Source organism: Vanellus vanellus (genome assembly GCF_965231255.1).
Source record: "Vanellus vanellus genome assembly, chromosome: 3".
Taxonomy (NCBI): domain Eukaryota; kingdom Metazoa; phylum Chordata; class Aves; order Charadriiformes; family Charadriidae; genus Vanellus; species Vanellus vanellus.
The window spans coordinates 100,429,207-100,451,545 of NC_138907.1; the positions used below are offsets into that span (position 1 = coordinate 100,429,207).

General features: G+C 38.4%; 1 protein-coding gene across 1 annotated transcript in view; it reads left to right on the top strand.

Annotated features, from left to right (window-relative positions):
* Positions 1-22,339, top strand: part of KHDRBS2 (KH RNA binding domain containing, signal transduction associated 2) — a gene marked incomplete at both ends in the record, with an annotated part of 410,021 nt that overhangs the window by 203,064 nt on the left and 184,618 nt on the right. Inside the window, one exon of the mRNA XM_082480947.1 lies at positions 15,188-15,334. Coding sequence (XP_082337073.1) covers positions 15,188-15,334 — 147 coding nt within the window. The remainder of the gene's footprint in view (positions 1-15,187; positions 15,335-22,339) is intronic.

A 22,339-nucleotide genomic window follows, 5' to 3' on the forward strand; every position in this document is an offset into this window, starting at 1 on the left:
AAGAAAGGAAGGAAGGAAGAAAGGAAGGAAGGAAGGAAGGAAGGAAGGAAGGAAGGAAGGAAGGAAGGAAGGAAGGGAGGGAGGGAGGAAGGAAGGAAAGGAAGTCAGGCAAGCATCTTTCCTTCCTGTTAGTCATGTTACATGTACGTCCTCAGCTGGTGGAGTGCTCTCTGTTAGGGTATGGAGGAAGGACATGCCAAGAAACCACACGTGCAGTCTGGCACTGGAGGAGGCACAGCCCCAGGGGTAGGTGGCAAGGACCCAGGGAGGGATAATGCAAGACCTAGAGGTGAGTGACCAAGGTGGGCAACAGTCCCCGGTCATGGCCAGGAGTCAAGGAGCACTGTTAATGGAAAAGATGTCATGCTCTGGTTACCAGAGAGGCATCTCAAACGCTTTTCCAGACTGCTCAGTGCATCTCAGGTCTTGCAATAATATAATGTGATAGCAGACTGCAGAGGGGCAGAACCTGTCCTTGCGTGATGGATTTACTGGTGGTGAAAGTGTATAACTGGTAAACCACAGCGGAGAGAGGTTTAATTAATCAGCTGGTGTTGCGCAGCAGTGTTCCCACATGTCCCAGGAGAAAGGTTGAAGCCCGAACACCGTATGGCTTTTCTGCTGGGAAACTCCATCACTGTCAAACTCCTTTGTAACTTACGTAAAATGAAAATAAAACAAATGGAGTTTCTCATAATTAGATATATCGTCCCTCTTAAATCATACCAGGATCTGTTCCTCAGAGTTGCTGTTGCAATCACCCACTGTTTCTGAGTGGAATAAAAATTACACCGTGCAGCAGAAAAAATAAGTTTGAAGCTGGTAATACTAACATCTCAACCAGCGCTTGCCTGATTGCTTAGGCTTCCACGCCCTTGTTTGCTCTCTGTGGCACCAGCAGTGGAACATCTGGGTCACTTGTAAAATAGTGCAATTTTCATCCAGCTTGCCCAGTAAAAACAGGTAACGCTTAAATATGTGTTTGAAGGAGAAAATTGATATATACAATGTTTCAGATTCATGCTGGTTCTATTACCTTTTTCCAGAATAGTTAAAATGATGTCTATAATCCTTCAGCCAGTTTCAAAAGTGATGCCTAGCAGTCTTTAAATTTGTCTAGCATTCTTCTTCTTAAACTGATTTATTCACCCAAACTCCCAAATCATCCTGAACACCACCCTCAGCTTGAGATGAGTCACCCTGTGAAAGGTGAGCCTGAGAGTGACTAGTTTAGGTTTAAATATCTAGCTTTTGGACACCTAAGTCAAGGTAAATGAATTCTACTTAGGGAACTCAAATAATTGTCCAACTGTCCTGTAATTATCTTTTCAGACTGGGACCTTTGTCTGAGGTCCAGAACCTCAGAAAAGATTTGGGGTTGAGCACAGCTTGCGGAGTGTCATGATGTCCTCAAAGAACTTGAGGCATTTGTTTTTTGCACACTTTCAGTGAAAAAACCCACCACCATTCAGATGGAAAATGTAGCACAGGGAGGTAAGTCTGTTAGGAGCCAAAGCTCTGCTGAATTTCTGTGGTGCCCGTATTCCTGATTTAGGATTTATTTTTTATTTTACCCTCTTTTCAATTTAGGAGGGAAGGGAAGAAAGGAAGGAAAACGTGTTTTTTTCAGCACTTAATATCAGTCGGAACATTTGAGGATGCTCATACAACAATAAAAATACCTTCATCTTTTGTCTCAAAGCTATGGAGAAAGTCTGCCGTAAACAGGGCTGCTATTCAATTTTATTTTATGTTCATTTGTACTGGTATAGAAAATGAGCGACAAGGGAGACCACAGGTGTTCAAGCACTAAAGAACTGGAAAACAAATGCAATGCTTCATTTTCAGCCAGAGGCAGGTTACAATGTTTCCTGGGAAAATGCTTTTAATAGAAGGAAAATTTGTGGTAAACTGATGGTGACATTAAGCAGAATTGACTATAATTGATTAATGTAATCTGCGTATTTTATGATTATCTGAGATACAGCTACTGTATAATGAAAATTTTGCAACACTCAAAGCCTGTGCACAAGGTTATGTCTTCTTGCATAAATCTGAGAGCATAAAGGGGGATGGAGGAGTGCTTTAAATTGCCAAGGATGATCTGGATGATAAAACTTAAGTACAAATGAATATTAATTTTTAGTGCAGTAAAATTAGCTGACTCTTTGAAGATTGCTGGTACTTAACCTTTTCTGGAGTACAGTGATCTGCTTTAAACTGAATTTTTAAATTATTTTACTCTTGCATTTTTTAAATTATTTTACTCTTGCATTTCTACGTTGATTTGGTGTGTTTGTGATAGCTCGTTCTGGCTTGGACCCCATAAGAGCACTTGTGGGAGATGGGAAGTTTTGGGGAGGGGAGCAGGAGCTGCATGCTGTGAGATATTAGAGGAAATGCCCTGTCTCCGTGTAGTCACTGACATCTTGGCTAGCCCAGTTTAGTACCAGTGACCTCTTCAGCCAGGGGTAAGCTCGCCTCAAGTGAATGCATACCTGATGTTTCCTTTGGGGCAGTACAAAGGACAACATGAAATTGTGAAGACTGGACTTCCCAGAGGAAAGTGCTTGCCATCCTCCAGGCTACTTTCTCTATGATACTAGGATTTTGTGTACCTTGCTAAAGGAGTCAGTCTGCCTTCCAGTGAGGATACATATTTATTCTTCTTGGATGAATAATTATTCTAAAAATTTGCAGTGAGGAACACTGGAGTTTCTGTTGGAGTCACAGATTAAGCTACCCCAACCAAAAGCTACCCTCATAGCCCCCGCCCCCTGGCCAAGTTATCTTAAGATAAACAAACTTTTCAGAGCTCGTTTTTTATTTCCTTTACTTTTCCTTTAGGAGTGATAGCTTCTTAAGTCACTGTCTTGTGTTTCAGAGTTCAGGTCAGGTCTAGACTGTGCAGTCAAGGAGCTGGATGTTACCATGGTTCGAGTACTCTGCACACTTCATGAAAATGAGCCTTCTCATAAATTGCTATTAGAATTGCCATAATCACTACTCATTAAAAAATTCAGAGTTTTTAGTCAGACTCATTTATAGCTTATATTAGACTAATATCCTTACAGTTTTCCATTATGAGAAGATTAGAAAATGTGTTCTTCCGTCTTGGCAGAGCAAATCACCATCATAGCTGAGATGACCAAGAATCTTTTTGCAAGTAATTTTATTTGCATTCAGTATGTCTGTCAGACATAAAATCATGATATATGTAGTATTGCTATAACATACTCATCTGTTAACTACTTCTGACACTTTGTGACAAATCATCCAAGAACTTGCACTTTCAATAACATTTATTTGTCTAAATGAATATGACGTGACTAGTTAGTTTTTTCTGGATAGAGGAAAAAGTAATGTTGCCATTGAAATGTGTGATTGTGTTCTTTGTCATTATGCAATCCCTAATCTTAAAAGGAAAGAAAAAGTAAGTGAAACCTGCGAAGTCATGTGGGACTGTCACATATGGAAGGAAATGTCTCATTTGCAGGACATTAAAATTCTAGCTCAGAGAAAAGGATGTTTGTGAAAAACAGTTTGACGCACTGGTTGGGTTTTCAGGCATGTGATTTATCTGTTATTTGAAATACCTTTTCAGAAGGTAGTAAGTTTTTTAAGTCATTTCAGATATTGAAACATTTTAGTCTGTGTATAATGCCATTAGAGCTACAGTGTTTGCCAATTATTTATGAACTTCCTTTTCCTCTTTCCTTCCCCAGAGTTCAGTTTGCCTCCACCAACGTGGCTTCCCTCCACCGATGTGGTTTCCACATTGCTGCATGAGAATCAAGGGGATATAGAAAATAGCTGTCTCTTTCTATATTTAGCAGTAGGGTCCTTGAATCCATTTGCTGCTTTCGGTTGCAATGTTGTGGTTAATCAAGGGACAGCCCTTAGGAAATAATTATTGGCAATCAGCCCATTTGCAAGAAAATGAACTTTGTAATGCAGCTTATCAGCCAGGTCTTTAAACCGCTGGAAGCCAAACCACCCTGTTCCCCTGCCTGGGCCAATATGGCCATCAGGGAGAAATCCCTTCCCTCATCCCAAGTGTTTAGGGAAGGACCTTTCCTGCATCATGGTACCGTTGCATTTCAAGGTACAAAGCGTTAAATGTGAAACCTGCTCAACGGCTAGAAAAAGCAACGAGGAGTTCAATGGCATGATCAGTTCTAGCTTCTAAACCTTGCACTGGTACGGGTTTCCCAGTTGAACTTCAGAGGGCTGGTCAGAGACGCAACAACATTATCCTTCAAAAATTTCCGCTGCGTGGGAGGGTCGTGGGGGGGCTGCCACCGCGGGAGGTGAGGAGGGGAAGGCAGCAGTCGGTTCTCCGCACATCTTGCAGCAGTCATGATTCCTGAATTTGCAGCTGAAAGCGGCTGTAAATCTCTCTCTTCTGCACTCTCTCAGCTCTGATTATAATGAGCAATCAGAGTGGCTGAAGTGTTGCCTTGCTTTCTAGATGAAGCACTTGTAATACTACATTGAGCTCATTTGAATACTAATTAGTAACAGGATTTTTTAAACAAAATGTGCAGCCTAGGGAGAAACATTAGAAGTGAGTTCCATATTTGACACATAACTGCCTTAAGTGTACACATCTATGTTATAGGTCGTGTTTAATAAAAAAAGATACACCTAACACATCAGCAAGCAATTAAAAATATCATAGGACAAAAACATATTAGAATTGCGTGTTGTTTTACTCTGTATGTATATAACAAGTGATGCCTCACCGGATGCGTTCACATTTCCAAATGAGACAGAACAACGTAAGAACGGACTCAGCCTGCGGCTTCTGCAAGTTGCAGGACTGAAAGCTTGGGTAAGAAAGAGGTCTTCCAAGAATTAGTTGTTTAAGGATGTCCTGAACTGCAGGAACATCACGATTGCCAAGACTTTCATGTTTAGCTTGTCATACGGAAATATTTCCATACTCATCATCATCCTTTTCAGCTTGATCTTTTTTGGTTCTAATACTGTTATAAATTGGGGCCCAGAACGATCTTCAGTGTGGAAGGTGGGGCAACAGTACAGGTTTTGCACTGGTATAATTCTGTTTGATGATTCATTTCTTTTCCTTTCGTAAAAATATCTAAAAGACAATGGCCTTTTAATTGCTATTGGACACTGAGCGAATTCTTTCTGTAGAACTGAACGTAATGCCTCCAGGATCTTTCTCCTGAAACAATGTTATCTAGAGTCTTTCATTGTATGCACAGATAGAGCTGTTTTTTATCACTGGAGAATTTTTATTACTCTTCAGCTCATTTTCTGGATCACTTATGAATAGTTTAACAGAACACGTCCCCAAATGGTTCTTGTGGGATTCATCTAGCAACTTCCCTAAAATGAACACCTATTTCCTAACTTTTGTAATGCGTAACTTGATGAGCGCTCCAACTGCTACCTCATTACGGAAAAGGGCAGCAGCGCCGCTATTTGATTCAGTAGGAGTGTATTCAGAACATCTATCTTATTTAGTCCCTTGCTAGTTTATGAATCCCAAAGAAGCTTAAGCCTGAAATAACTACCAGATCTCTTTCACCTGAATGTGGCACTGCCAGTCAGACGATTCCGTGCCTGAGGAGTATTACGGTGGACAACTCTGGCATCTATAGATTTCAGGGACAGGAAGCAACTGAACAGGAATTTAGCTGGCCACAATCTGGTGTTTAGGATCAAAATCATGTCTAAATCCTGGGCGGTTAAGTTCTTTCGCAGCTATAAGCTAAGTGAGTATTTAGATCGGTAAAGGCTTGGAAATTTTTATGTAGGCACCAACAATAGCAATTAGGCACTGGAGTAATGCCTATGTGCATCAGTGGATTTATTCTCTAGGCTGGTGTTTGGGGAAGCATCCTTCATCAAATGGGCGGTTAAGCAAGTAGTTACCTTTAAGTGTGTACTTGGAACTTTCATTGTGAAATTGGGTTTAAATATACAAATAAATTAATTCCCAAAGTGAAGCTGTAGTTTCCTTCATAGTCAAGGGTAAGTGCACTTATTAGCCCTCTGCTGATTGACTCTTTGGAAAGACAAGTTTTTTATTCTGCTTATACATAAAATAGCTTAGGCGTGGATTTTTCCCTTCAGAATTTTCTTTCTGGTAGAAATACTCTTTCTACTATTTCCTTCAGGTGACCAAAACCAAACTCTTTAAAGTACTTGACTGCTATACAACTGGAGGTGACATATTTCAGTTCAATAGTGCATAGCAAAAGAATTCATTTAGAACCTTGAATGAAAACTTCAAAACATTTCTTTTCATACAAGTGCCTGTACTTAAAAGACAGAACGCCCTTTGCAAATTTTATGATAAAAATATTCAGTCTATTTGTTCCTTGGAGAAAAAGCTGCGTTCTCATAGGACCAATAATAATAATAAAATTCATGATAGAAAAGAAAAAAAAAAGAGGATATAGATATTTCCTGTTTATATATTTTAAATGGCAAATATTATTTTTGATTAAACACAGCTTTTGAGAACACTGTTTGTACTTCACAGATATCAAGATGAATGTTTCCTGAATAAGAATTGTAAATAAATATCCTACTATTATTGTCAGTGTATACAATTGTTAGTGTAAATACAGTTAACCTTCTTTTCAAGATACCTGATAACTTACCATCAGTTAGCTTGTTGAATTACTGAAAACATTAGTAGAGTTTTCTAGTATCTATAAAATTCGTATTACTTTAAGGTGACTGTTCACCTTCTCTATCTCTAAAAAAAAGGGATTAAAATTCATAAATCCAAGATAACTTGGCTCCAAACACATTGAAATAAATAGAGCTAGAAAGATGTAATAGAACTAGTAAAGTGATTTCTGGAAAGTTAGAAGTTTAGCTGAGGAATAGAAAGTACATTTTCCTCCAACCAGTGTAAACAAAGCTATGTCTGCTTTGCTCAAAGGATCTTTTTTTCTTGTGCCATAGGCTCGTTGCTTTATTGTTGACACAGTAAGCTCTTAAAGTTCTTATAATGTCATCAGCCATTATAAAATCTCTCTAGTCTTATTTTTTTAAAATCACTAAATAACTGTATTTGTCCTTTTGAATGTGTTGATTTGGCACTTGACTGTCAGCAGCCTGCTGTAGTTAAACAAAACCTGGTATCATAGTGAAGGGCCCTTCCTAAAGTGGTGGTGAGGTTTGGGAATGTGGTCTGTGCTAATTAGTGTTGGTCACTTTGTGCTGAGACTCATCCTCAACAGTAGCTCTAGCAGTCACAGCTCACACTGTGGCAGAGCCCAAATGATTGTTTTTAAACCCAGAGATAGTCATGTGTATAATCTAGCATTGAAGTCTGCTGATTGAACTAGGGAGTGCATTGAAAGCAGCAGACCTCATCCAGGTGTGTATTTAGGTTGAAAATTAGACATTTATACCTGAAAAAAAAAACCAAACTTTGTATCCCGGGAGTGTTTTTCAGAGCTGTTCAGCAAAGGCAATAATTTATGTTTTCTTTCCACTGACACTTGTAGCGCTGTATCTCAGCAAAGGTGCTGTTGCCGTCACTTCTCTCAGGCTGCAGGCTTTGTGCTCAGTCAGCAGCTCGGGGCTTGGGACCCACCAGGCTTCCTCTGCCCCCAGCTCCCTTGGAGCTTGCTTACTTCTAGCAGCAGTTGCCTAATGGCCAAGCGATTCTTATCTATGTTGTTTTAGTTTTTGCCTAGGTTTGTTCTGTATTTGTAACTAATATATAGTGATAATAACTCATTTTCTGTGGAGGGTGCTGCTATGGCCCTAGAATAAAACTGCAGCATAGAGGAGAACAGGGGTGGGATCGAGGTGGAAGCCTTGAAAGCAAAGGCACAGGATGATGAGGAAGGCTTCAGGGCTGTAAACAGAGAGTTGGCATCAAGGTCAGTTACTGGTCATTAAAGGAGTGCAACCTTGGGAGCTGGGTAAAATCATAGAATCATAGAATGGTTTGGGTTGGAAGGGACCTTAAAGGGCATCTAGTTCCAGCCCCTCTGCCATAGGCAGGGACACCTCCCACTACACCAGGTTACTCAAAGACCCATCCAACCTGGTCTAAATCACTTTCTGAGTAACATAAATCTCTTTATGAGTAACAAAGAGAGCAAAGAAAAAGTACACAGCATATGTAAAACTTACCATATATAGTGAATTTGGATGGGGAATGGAGTTGCAAAATGATGGAGAAAGAGTAATTTATGTAGCATCTTCCCAAACCTAAAAATTACTCCAAGTGCTTCCTGCAGAGAGGAGGAAGAAATTACTGCCATCGGTATTATACATCTGGCAGCAAAGGACTCAAGGTGATGCCAACTCACAGCAATGCCCCCCCTGCTAGCTGAAGCCATTCACTCTAGGAACCCCCAGGGCAGTGGAAGGGTGAGCATAACACCAGGGAAAGGGTCATATACTGGAAAGTTTGTGTATATGTCATTTTACCTGCATGTAATTTGAGCTGCAAGTGTTAGTATGGAACTAGACTACTAATGAATCTTTCATCAGACTTTTACAACTTTATTAAGAAACAAAAAAAAAAGACTTCATTTAAGATATGTTTTTGCCCGTAGTAAGAGTGTAACAGCTTGGTGGGAGTTCAAACAACCTACTATGTAACTTAGTTGCAACAAATTGGTAATTAGCCTCTCATAAATAAAGACATGACATTTTGTGCTGTCATTAATTAAGGCATAGTCATCTTAGAATCATAGAATCATAGAATGGTTTAGGTTGGAAGGGACCTTGAAGATCATCGAGTTCCAACCCCTCTGCCATAGGCAGGGACACCTCCCACTAGACCAGGTTGCCCAAGGCCACGTCCAGCCTGGCCTTGAACACCTCCAGGGATGGGTCCTCAACAACCTCTCTGGGCAACCTGTTCCAGTGCCTTACGACCCTCCAAGTGAAAAACTTCTTCCTAATGTTCAATCTGAACCCACCCTCTTCTAGTTTAAAGCCATTCCCCCTCATCCTATCGCTACATGCCCTAGTAAAAAGTCCTTCCCCAGCTCTCCTGTAGGACCCCTTCAGATACTGGAAGGCCGCAATAAGATGTCCCCGGAGCCTTCTCTTCTCCAGGCTGAACAGCCCCAACTCTCTCAGCCTCTCCTCATAGGAGAGGTTCTCTAGCCTTTGGATCATCCTCGTGGCTGTCCTCTGGACACGCTCCAGCAGGTCCATGTCGTTCTTATGTTGGGGACTCCAGAGCTGGATGCAGTACTCCAGGTGGGGTCTCACGAGAGTGGAGTAGAGGGGCAGAATCACCTCCCTTGACCTGCTGGCCACACTTCTGATGCAGCCCAGGATACAGTTGGCCTTCTGGGCTGTGATTGCACATTGCTGGCTCATGTTGAGCTTCTCGTCAATCAGCAACGAATTGCTGAATCTGAAGGCACCCTGTATGTAGTGGTCCCTAGTTGTGATCATAAGTTTTAAGATGCACATAATCTTCTTAGGAAGCATCTTTAGGTATTGTAATTGTGCATTTCTTGAGGATCTTTAATATCCTGCATTAGCTTTGCAAACTTGCAGTTCATTGGTTATATTCATTGAACATCTTTGGCTTGTTTAGTTCTAGCAGCAGTTGTCTAATGACCAGGTGATCCTTACCTATACTGGTTTAGTTTCTGCTTAGATTTATACAAGCGTAGGAACATTTCTAGGTTTGTGAACTCTATCTCTGTTCTATCAGTTTTCTGGCAGGTAATTTATACACAGATCACTAGTTATTGGTCACAGTGGTCACTGGCTGTAGCCTCAGTTGTGACACATACCACTTTAATGTATTAACTTTTCTCCTAAACATTTATTTTCTTTCACAGAATTTATATATCTTGTTCATTTAAAATTCACCCCAGGTATTCGAACTCTTTCAATAGTGATTCAATTGTTGTGTTATCATCACATTCTTCTACTGATATGTCTTTGTTTTCCTTTGCACCTGACTAAACAAAAATGTGCTCTAGGTACAGCTTAGTACCTCTTTGTCGCTAAGATGTTGTTATATTTCATTATGAAAAGCATCAGGAAATAACGCACCCTTGAAGTGAAGGGCCTGGTTGCCCAAGGCAGTAATGAATGTACACAAATCTCTGCTCCATTTCACCAAAGTAACTACAAGAATTTTAATGATACATCAAATACAGAAAAATAATTGTTGTCACCTGTATCTTTAAAAATTTCCTCTGTTTTAAGCAGTGTTTTATCTACCTGCCTGTGTTTCATTATGGGGTCTCTGTGGCTGACTGCAGGTGGTGTACGCCCACTCTTACCTCTGCTGTGTGAGCTCTCCTCACGTACACACCATCTCTATCTTCTTTATTCTTCTTCCTGGACTGAGAATACCTGGTTTAAAAACAAGAGTCAAGGGATGGCTAAGCTCTTTCAGCTTTGCTCTGTACTCTGCTGAGAACTGTCCTGTTCCACCTCATCCATTCTTAAATTATTCCTCTTTTTTTTTGTTGTTCTCTGTTTCTCCACTGATGGGATCTAGGACCTGAAAGCTTTTTAACCCCAAAACAGATACTACCAAGAAATTATTCTGATTTACTTGTTACCATACGGTTCACTTGTTACTTTTACTATAATCAGTGTTGCAGACATCTTCATTTTTGCATTTCTGTCCAGATTAAAAATTAATAGGTTTGCATTTGTCAAACTGCAGGCTCATTAATTTTCTTCCTAGAATTGTCCATTGATCTTATGAATAATGGCTCTGTAGCAATAGCGCTGTGATTATCATCTTTGCCTAGTCTCTGCACTGTACTTTTATTTGCAAATTCTTGCAAGATATGAAATCCACTGCAATTCTCATATTGTTCTTCAAGTATCCATTGTTTCTTTTCATAGCTGCATTTGTTACTTTATACGAAGTCCTATGTATTGCATTGATGAAATTTATCTCCGAGATCTACGCCAATTCCTGCTGCAGGTTTCTCTTCTATTATTCTTGGATATCCTGTTATTTCAATTTTACAAGGACACTTTTTATTCATCAATCTGGATTGTGTAATTTTGTTTGCTATGCAAAATCTATTTGTTCTTTTAAGTTCCTTGCAGTAGTTATAGTCAAGCGTTTTGGCCAGGGGAAATCAGTTCTCCGTCAGCACACATCCTTAAAATGGTAAGGCTGCTTTCTCCTCCAGAAATAATTCATCATTTTTCTTGGCCTTTATGTTCTTATCAAACACATGCTTCACTTTCGCAGAGGTCGGTACTCCTCAAATTTCTGCTATAGAGTTTTATAATTAATTTTCCCTGCTTTGGTCAACTGGAAATTATAAAACACAGCAGGTGTTTCAAAATATCTGTTATCTTTTATGGGGGAGTGGGTTATGGAGCCATGCATCACTTAAGGGCGGGTGGGCTTCAGCGCTGTGTGACCGACGCTGTAAGGCAGCAGATGAGGATGAAGGAGGCCTGAAGCACATAGTGTGAGAAGAGCTGCGTTTGCGTATGGGATATAGTACTGTCAGTCTTGAGAGGTGAAGAGAATTGGCATGCAGAAGGGAGTGGAAGAGGATCAGGACGAGGGGGCAGTTGTGTCTGGAGGGTGGTGTGTGTTTCCTCTGCTGTGCTCAACCCACAGTGGAGTTAAACATCATCATCATGCAGTAAATAAGAACCATATTATTAACCTGAGGGTCAGTACTAAGAGAGATTGCCATCACTGATGCAGAAGCCCAGGGAATCTATTCCATTCATTTTACAAATCAGAATTGATCAGGTCCCAGGTTTGTTTGTTTTTTTCCGAAGATCCAGTGCCTAAGACTTAACTTCATTTTGATTGTTTTCAGGGCAGTTCTTTACAGTGAATCCGTCAGGCTTTCAATGCACATTGTCTTTCACTGTGATTTGGTTCGTGTCTACACAAGTAAGCTTAAGCGGTTTCAATTCCCATGCTAGGGCTATGGGCAAATGACTGGGCTGCTGGGTAGACCCTGACCAAGGCTGTGCAAGCAGAACAGACCCTGGAAAACTGCTGGACATGACATGGGAAATCATAGAACTTAAAAAGCTGTGAGAATCTGACAGCAGTTACAGACAGCACCATGGGGAATAGCTGGACCTCACAGGTGGTTAAGGCAGAATTATATGAGAAACAGCCGAAGTCCACAGGTAATTGCACTGGTGCATTAGAGACATTTAGGGGTGCAGAGTCTTGCAAGGCCAGCAGCATCCAGCTGACCTGTTAAATAACACCATGTAAGATAGATTTATGATAGTCTCATTTTGCCTTCACGTAACAGATGCTGGAAAGTCTCAAATCTGTCCTTACCAGTCCTACATGGGGTGTTTATTCATTAGTGTTTCAGTTTGAATCAGAAGCGCAGTTTAGAGGAGAGACTCCTGATCATTCCCAATGACTGTGCCATTACTTACGGTGAGCAGAGATCATGGGGCATGAACTGGACTCCTCTCCTATGAAACTAAGCCAAAGTTGAGCTCCAGGAAGGCTCTCTGACTTCTAATGGGAACTCAGCTTTGTGCAACCAGGCTCCAACTAGCAGGAAGCAAAACCCACTGAAGCACTACAGAAGGGGTGGTGCGGTCATCTTAAACACAAACAGTGTGGATGTCGAGTCCGCAGCACTGACCATTTTTCTGTGCAATTGGGCTGTGCTGCTTGCTAATGAAGATGTACAAAGGTGTTGTCCAACTTTGCGTGCTCCTGGGAGAGCCCGTTCATCTCTACTGCGCTCGGAAAGCTGTATTACCTGCCAGTAGGTGTAACCTTCCATATCCACGAGCGTCTCCACAACAGTGTGAGTTATGTCTGTTGTTTCGCTTGTTGGATGCCTGATACCTGGCATACGATTAAATGTAAGGTTACATTCAGTCCTAAAATACTCAGTCATATTCACTGGCTTTGGGAAGCAAAGCTTGATACAGTGCACACACAGTCTATGAGTTCTTCCTCTTCCGTGTTTCTCCTGGAGTGATTTAAGTTTCTCTCTATCAACACACACTCTTGCAATAAAAGAAGCTTTTTTCTGACATTTTACCCTGTTGTGGGAAGAGTTGCTGTGTGAAAATTCAGCCTTTAACCCCATGTGTTCCACAAGAAAAAACATCATTAGATATCCTCAGAAAGAAATGCTGAGGATGCCATGGCCCTAGCCTGCTGTTTCTAACAACTGTAGAAACAACTACTGAGTAGTGACAGAAAGCATGGGCTGAACCTAGGAGGAAGGTAATAAAATAATGTGTTTTAGGAATTCCCGAGTTTGTTGAGAAAAAAAAATAGAAACATCATTACTGTTGTTACCGGCATACAAGCATATACCTAACTTTCTGTAAGACAGGTCTGCATTATAAAACCATGTTGCTAATATCTTAGCTGTGAAAAATCCTCATCAAAATAATGAGCCAAACATTATTTTTTTTTTCTACATTTGAAAAGAATATTCAATTTATATTTTTTACAGTTTGTTGGTAGTCTTCTCCCGAAAGACAACTTTTGGGGCTTTCTGGTGTTTTTTTTAAAGACTCTTAAAAAAGTAATAAAAAAGAAACTTTCAGCAATTACTAGGATGTTTCTTTATAACTATTAAAACTTAATTCTGCTGAAATACTTTATGTCAAATTATTCCAGAAGCTGCAATCAAATGTTGTTTTTTTTTCCAGAAAATTGAAAAGTACTGTAACATCTCATGATAGACCATTATATTATGCTCTGGTTCTTATGGACATTTCAATGAGATTTCAGTGATAAGCTAAAATGCCAAAGATACTTTAACTGTCAAGATAAAAATACTCTACCATCTGTGCTGCTTATCTTAATTTTTAGTTTTTAGTTGAAAACAATTATGTCACTTTTCAACTTTTTAGAATAAAATCATGGATCACATTTCTTGAGTTGTGATTTTATCATCATCTGCAAAATGTTGACTTATCGTGGAGTCAGATCTAGGGCCCTGGAGCTACAGGATGTAACCATTGGGCTGTGAAAAAACAGAAAGCTCTTGGGGATGGATCTTCTAGTATAGATAAAAAGAACTGTACACATATTGCTTGAAGCATAGTGTCGTGCAACTGTTTTTGATGTCAAGCAATGGTGTAAATTAGGCATGGCTAAAATAAGTGAAGTTAATGCAGAATTAAATAAGCTAAGTAAATAAGAATTGTAATCTATTGTTACAATTTTTATATCTTAGGTATCTAAATGTTCATAAAGTATTATTTTAGTATATACCAAAAAGCTATAACCTCTTAGCCAATTTTAAGCAAATTAGTTTACTTCTTTTTGTGATTATGTTTTCTATCTATAAAATGCAGATATATATACATATTTTCTTCAAAATTACATTTCTCAAAATATTTTTGAAGACAGGTTTCAACTCATCATTTCTTCATCATTACTTATTGCCATCTTGCGTAGTAATGACATAAACTTTTCATTATGTTGTCATAGCCAATGCCATTAAGACTATTTTATCTTTTTTTATTTTTATCTTTGCTTTTTATGCAGCGGTAACTACTATGAATGTGTATTACAATTTACATTCACTATCTCAAAGCTGTGTATAAGAAAGTGGATTGACGTTTCAGAACATAACTCTAACATAAAGATTATTAGGCTTATTTTATAGCTGGAAAACTGGAACCCAAAGATTGTCAAAATAAATCTAGGTGAGGTGAATCACCATCTTAACCAGTGTACACGTGATTGCATAGGTACTGTATATCAGAACTGGGACTGAAACTCAGACCTCGTGTCTCAAGTGGAAATACTATGGCATACTTCCCTGTAGCAATACCAAAATGCATAGCCTGCAGATATTCATTAGATATCTTAAAGGCTTTAATAAACAATAGCATTTGTTAAAGTGCTCCAAAATGGTTAAATGGATCTTTATTTTATTTTTTTGTCGAACAGCTAAGATTCAGACAGATTAATGCAGCTTTTCCATTATGGATTTAATATTTCAGTACTCACTTCTGGAGTATTTAGCATTTTTTTCCTGTGCTGATTAAAATCTGTTGTAGAAGATAATTGTGCTGGTTTTATCATTCAAATACTCAGAATTGATTTTTAAATCTTTAAGTGGCTTGTAGTAGACTTTTATTTCTCAAAGGGTTTAGGAGACTGCTTATATTGTGTCCTTTCGTCATGTTCTCTGTAAATGCTAAATCAATGCAAAATTAGTACATACCGAGTTCTAAAAAAAAAAAAAATCTCACCCTTTTTTCATAGGAGGAAGAACTAAGGAAAAGTGGAGAAGCCAAATACGCGCACTTGAGCGATGAGCTTCATGTATTAATTGAAGTGTTTGCTCCACCTGGGGAGGCGTATTCTCGTATGAGTCATGCCTTGGAAGAAATAAAAAAATTCCTCGTTCCCGTAAGTGGCTTATAGCATTCTTTTGTGACTGGTTATGCTTTTGCTGCATTGAATTTGTGCCTTCTTCAAGTACCTTCAGCTAAGGAAAAAAAAAAAGTTCTGTTGAACATTCATCTTTCATTCTTTCGTCTCAGGGACATGCCAAACAGGCCATTAATTGTCACAGTTGATCGCCTGATATATTTTCTAGATGTTTTATTATTTCCATTTGTCATTCTTTTTTGCTTTCCTTTCTTGGTTTTGGAGGGAAGGGTGGATTATTTTTTTTTTTCTGATTGCAGACATTAGTCATCAGTATGGGGGTATACTTTCAAGATTTTTGAATATTTAAGGCTGTAAAAACATTTTTGTGTGTGCAATGTTTTATCTAAGTAACTCGCTAATGAAGTTAATGAATTTCTTGTGGAACAAACAACATGAGTAAAATATTCTTCAGCTGTTTCTGTTCAGGCAGCTTGCCATGACTCACACCACAGTTTAGCGATCCTGCATCAGCTAAGAGAGCACAGAAATGTATTCTAAAGCTGGGAACTTTTCAGTTTGATTAATACTACACTACCATACTATATCACTTCCTAAAATAGTTAACCTTTTTGTCTATTGATTTCTCATCAAACTCCCTGAAATTTATTTTCTCCACATTTATACAGTATGCCGTTATATTTTCATACTTAAAAATTGTCCTAGAATTTAAGCATATGCATACTAAATACTAAGTAAAGGTTGCTTTGTGTAGTGCTTGAATTACATCTGAAGTCTATCCTGAGACTATTTAGCATTCTAAAATGTTCAGAACTTGCATTCCTTAAAAAAAATATAATGGGAGCTTGTTTCTATTTGTGATAAATAAATGAAGTGCAGTATCTGTTCATATCTATCGATAATAACAGAAGGATTCAATGAATGCTTTTTTATTATGAGTAATATGAAGCCAAGATAAGGGATGTTCAGGTGAGGCATATGCGTATTTGCATGGCAGAATTTTTTATATGGTGGGGGCTTCTTGGTGGAGCAAAAGGAGAATACATTACAAGTACAATATTTAAATACAGTATTTAAAATGTTCAAATTTTTGAGAGTAGCTAAACTTTTTTTAAGAATACAAAATAAGTAACTTAAAATCGTTAAAAATAAACAGCTGGATAATTGTTCTAAATAATAAAGTTTATTGGCACTAAGTGAGTGTCCATAAATGAGCTACATTTTGAACAAGTTGACCCTATCTTTCTGATTCTCCCTTTCCATCCCCTTATTATGCTTCCAGTTTGGGAACACTGGTAATAAAACACTATTTCAAATTCTGGGAAATAACCATGAGACAAGAACGCATTTTTTCATGATTTCTGACTTTGTGTTGAACATATAATACAAGGAACAAATTAGGTCAGTGTCGTAATGCTGGCAGCATAACATGGAATGACATTTTGGCTGCAAGTTAATGGTGAAGATCTGCCAAGCCATAGCACTGAAAGAAAATTTATAGTTAAGTAACACGTTCCTGAAAAGTCTGGAGTGTTATAGATAAAAATGGTAACAGGGCCAATTACAAAGATTGCCACTCTCCGTCCTTTGGATAACCCTATTCCCAGTTGTTCGTGACTTTGCCAGACTTGAGTTTGTTTCTGTAAGAGGTTCCTGTTTGAAGTTATCTTTGTATGTCCCCTTCATTTTGGAAGAGAGCTCCTGCATTATAGCATGATGCAGTGATGGTGGTACCCGTTCCCATGCCCCCTGGATTTTTAACATCCATTGCCTATTCTGTCCAGCCTGAGAAATGTGTTATGGGCGAGTAAGGGAGAGAGAGCAGTGTGTGATGAGAGTGTTGTTAAAATTTGTGGCATGTTGCTGTTGTAAATATTCAGCATCTGCGCAAGTAGATGCTTTGTGTGACGCATTATTTATCCATAAGGTTTATGTGTATTTTTCAGCACAAGTATAATAGCTACACTGGAGGAAATATAAAAACAGGATCTTTGTTACAAGATTGTGAACTTGCTTGGCAGCAGCAATAATCACTCCGAACAAGTAACAATTGTACTTTATGACTTGTTTGTTAGTTTTATCCCCTCCGCTTCATTTCAGATTTATAACAATTTACAAAGCAATTATTAACTGGCTGATTACAACATGTGTCAAGGGGTTTACACTCAAAAAGCTTGCACTAGAAAATTTCCTTTTTGTTCTCTACTTACAGCGTATCTTGAATTTGGTTTATGATGTTTTGTTGTTTTTAAGACCTAATTTATTGCAGCAGTGAATACTAGAATTGCATGACAGGGATGAAAGCAGTAGAATCTAACAGTTTTATTTATACCAAATCAAGGATGTAATAAACTATTCAAATGAGTTTCCACATTGCTTATGAATTTTGTGAAGTTTAAGTGAAATATTGGTCTCAGAAATTACACTGATTGTGTCAGTAAGATGGAAGAATGTGTTTTATACTTTATCCGTAAGTTTTAATGAGGCTGAATTTTAAAATAAATGCCTTGAGAATGTAATAATAGAAAAAAAGGAAAACGTAGAATAGGACTGAGGGAAAAAAAAAAAAAAGAATGTTTATTAACTGGAGCAAAGTTTTAGTGAACAAGGACTTCTGATTTAAATGTGATTACTTAATTTTCACTTTCGACCTTGCCCAATAATAGTATGACAAATTTTCACTCGTGAAGATTTCCCCTCCAAGTCAGAGGTAGAGACTAAGTACCACTATTGAGACCGGCTGCTCCACGTTTCAAAGCTGCAGGCGGTTCAGCCTTAGGTGGTGCATTGGGATCCCTCCAAAAGGCATTTCAGTGAATGATGGAACCCCCCATGTCTGCAGCCTTCGGCGGTTCGCTGACTGACATGCTTTTAAAACCAAGCTGCTTCATTTACTGTCTGCCGCTTCCATTTTGCAAATGGCTTGAGGTCTGCGTGGGAGCTGCCGTCGGGGCATTGCTGACTGGTGGATAAGATTTATTTTGCAACTGACTTTGCAAGATCTTTTATGGGTTATATGAAAAACTTTGGCTTTTGGGGGGTTCTTATATCCAATTACTAGCTAGATATTGTGCTCCATTTTATTGTGATGTTTACTTTCAGTATGAAAATTTGAATATAATCGAAATATGACAGATCAAAACCCCCATGATTAAGTAAATAGGGTTAATACCTCAGAGTACTGCCTGGTCCTTTTTTTTTGGACAATGTAGTAAAAATAAAAATATGTGCTCCCCCAAGTTGAGGTTTTAGGTAAAAATCAAATTTGGAACTGACATCAACATAATGTAAGTTATCCAGTGTTAGCTATGTGGAAAGTACAAACAGTAGGGATGTGTAGGAAGAGGACGTGTTTTGTAGATTGACCTCTGTGGCCAACACAGATGCAATAAAATCTGTAGGTATCTGACTGCCAAGTACTTCTGACCCCAAACTGCCAGGGACCTAGGCCTGGGTGAGGAACCAAAGGCTGATGTTATGTCTCAGCACCTCAGAATGGGATGAAGGGTCAATGAAGTAGAAGGGGAAATGTTTAAAATGGCCAATATGGGGAGCAAAAAGCTTAGAAGCTTTTCAAGCTCTGCTGATTTTAAAAGGTTCATAGCTATTAAATGCTGTGAAACTTTCTTCACCATTAATAAGCAATGAAGTCCTACATCATTCTTATCAGATATGGCTATATCATTCTGATTTACATCCAAACGTCCTAATATAATTTCTGACCAAGCTATTATTTCCATATATTAAGGGGCTATACCATCTTTAGGAGTTCTGTGCTGCCTAACACATGCTAAATCTTTTCCTGATAACCATTTTCATCCCTTTAAGCAGAGCATTTTTATTTGACATGGTTAGCATCCCTCGGGACGAGGAGGGAAGCAGATACTGATCATTCATTTTATGTGCGAGTGCTCTGTAATAGGGAGCTATTATGTAGAGGGCAGGTTGCAGCTGCGGTGACACAACCGCTTTAAAAAGATTGTTTACAACTGTGCGGTCAGATGACCAGAAATTGAACCAATTACCACTTTAAGAGCTGCTGTTCAACCTATTTGCATACATTTTCCTAACCACTTGTATCTGCTTTAAATTGAGGCATATTGGCATCACTCAAAGGCTGGGAATAAACACGTGGTCATTTTAATGCAGTTCAGTTCATGGACAATCGCTCGTGTTTATCAGCCAGTATACCTCAGTATTTTCTGAAGGTGTTTATCAGATCAAATCAGATTCCTTTATTAGGAATTAAAGTGATAAGGCAGCAGGTTTTTATGTTGTTGTTGTTGTGGATTCAGCCTAAAATGTCTTCCAGACTTTCTTGTAGGTGCCTCAATCTCTTATTGAGTAGTTAACTTCAATCTTTTTATCTCACCTTGCTCTGTACCATTGATTAATATAATTTTCTTACCAATCATTTAAGAAGAATAAGCGTTCTCACTGATCCAGCTTCCAGCATCGGCTCTTCAGTCTTCCTAAGGATGGAAAATTACTGAGTAAAAAGAGCCTTTCAGTGAAATAAAAAGTTACTAATTTCATACTAGAAATTATTCATACCAGAATTATATACAAAAAAATTGAGATTGGGGGGGAATTGAAAGCAAACTGCAATACCAGTTTGTTTCAGTGGGAACAATTAAATAATCTTTCAGTAGAGTTTAATCCCTTTAAGGTCTTTCTCTAGCTAGTGTTTCAAAAGAAATTGTTTTACTTCAAACGTACATTTACAGTATATATAGTAACTCATGTATACTACAGACCAAAGTTGCAAATGATGTCTTATGCCATGTTCTGCTGCCTCGATTGTAGTATATGCAGCATACAGTAAAAAGTTTTGTCAAAACACAGTTTTGACTGGTTTATAAGAAGTATATGTAGGTATATGGCATTTATTTTGCTCATTTTTTATTAGACATCTGAATTTCTTCTGTGGTAGAGTATAATATGAAATCTCTATTTACATACCATTTCACACTCCATGGTTTTGTAATCTTACTTTTGTTTCTAAATAAGCTATATTATTGGCGGTGGGGTGGGGTGTGTGTCAGTCTTTTTGTCCTTTTTTGAAGAACCTCAACAGGCAAAGTACTTCCCTTACTATAATGGTGCGTAGCCACACAGCTCCATCTGTAAAAGAGACATTTTTTATACCTGTAAAAGTAAATAATTTATACTTGCACATTCTGCAAAGATACTTGCAGTAATAAATAATTACTGCAGTAATTATTTAAAAACTGTGGTAAGGAAATTATTTGTGCACTGTTTCAATTGTACCGGGTTCTGTTTTTCCCAGCGTGCAACATCTCTGGCAATTTCACACACAAGTTTTCATAATCAAGGAAAAAAATTTCAGAGATTCTGTGAAGGCCTAAAATGTCATAGTGCTTTATCTCTTCATAGCTTTGTTGTCCTAAACTTACTTATCAAATCAAAGTATTATAAATACATTAAAACACAAGTGTACTCAAGGGAGTTATCATAGTTTGTGGACAGTGGTTTTTGACTTTTTACAGACACGAGTTTTTCTTAACCACGAATTGAGCAGCAGCGCTTGCATAGTTTAAATCATTCATTTTAAGTTTAATGAATGTAACCCTAAAGCTTTCCCTCAAAGTAAAGGTGTGGGGGTGGAGACGTAGACTAAAATGGCCTTTTTAATTGAAAATGAAACTCCACTATTTCTCAACTGATCGAATTTTTATGTACTTGCTGATATACAGTATAGTTCTTTCTGCTGTGAAGCTGTGAAATGGATAATAACACAAAGAGCACAAAATTCCTCAAATAGCTTTAATTTTGTGTTGGGACGAGCGGGTCTCCCGTTGGCGTGCCAGACCAACAAGTATCTTTTTGCCTCAGCTTAGCTCCCCAGCTGCTTCAAGGTGGTATAGCTACTTCCCTGCCTCACCTGTGCTTTAAGGCTTGATACTCCCACTCTGAGTGGATTAAGACCTTTTTAGATATGCCAGAGACATATTTAGTCTGTGAAAGCAATCCGTAGGTGATCTGTCTCACACGCAAAGGAATCAATATAAAAAGCACAGCCTTATTGCCAGAGCCAGCCCTTTGTTTTGCCTTTCACATTAACCGGAGACATTAACCTGATCGGGGATTTTGCACTGACGATTAACCTGAGCATACTATTGAGACACGGCTGTAGTTTAAAGAAATATTTACAACTTGCTTGCTGAGTCTGTATTCATCAGCAATTTTATAGGCCTGTCTTGCTGCTTCCTCTTGCTAGGGTGTAGGATTTTCACCAGTGAGGGATCAGAAGCAATGATTTGGGTGCAGGTGATAAAATTCATGCAGAGAAATTTGAATATTACAGTATTGCTCCTGGTTTCATAACAGCGGCTCTGTAATATGTAGCAAGAAGTTGGCTATGGTATTGCAGATTCGGCTGTACAAACCCCTTCACCTCAGAGGGACCACCAGACCCTCCTACACATCTGGCATTTTGTTTAAGAGCTGCGTGTGTGAGTACGAATTTGGCCAATCATCTCATCAATAAAAGCTGGGTATTTGACCCAATGAAGCGGCTGCAACTTCATGGTCTGAAAACAAAATTCCATGTGGTTCTATATAAAAGTAGGCATGGAAAGTGTATCTAAAATAATTGTTTTTCATGCAAAGATGAAATCATAATGAAGAAAAAAAAGATGTGCAAGATGTTGTTATGTGTTTCCATCATATATACTAGTCTCTTTTTTTTCAGCCATAAATGTAAGGAAAGAAAGGGACAATATTTAGGTTATAAACATAAGACTGAAAGCAAGGAGATTATTTATTATTATTTATTATGTAATTATCATTTATTATTTTTTAAATGAGATATTTATTTTGACTTTTTCAGGGAATTGGTTTGTGGCTTAGCCGGATTGCTTTCTCTCTGTTTCACTTATTTCAACAAAAAGACAATGGGATTTTTGAGGTTTAATTCATTTGTGGAGGTAGACTCAAATAAAAAAAATGTTTTCCTGCTTTAATTAAAATTGAAAAACAGATAATACCCAGGCAGAGTGT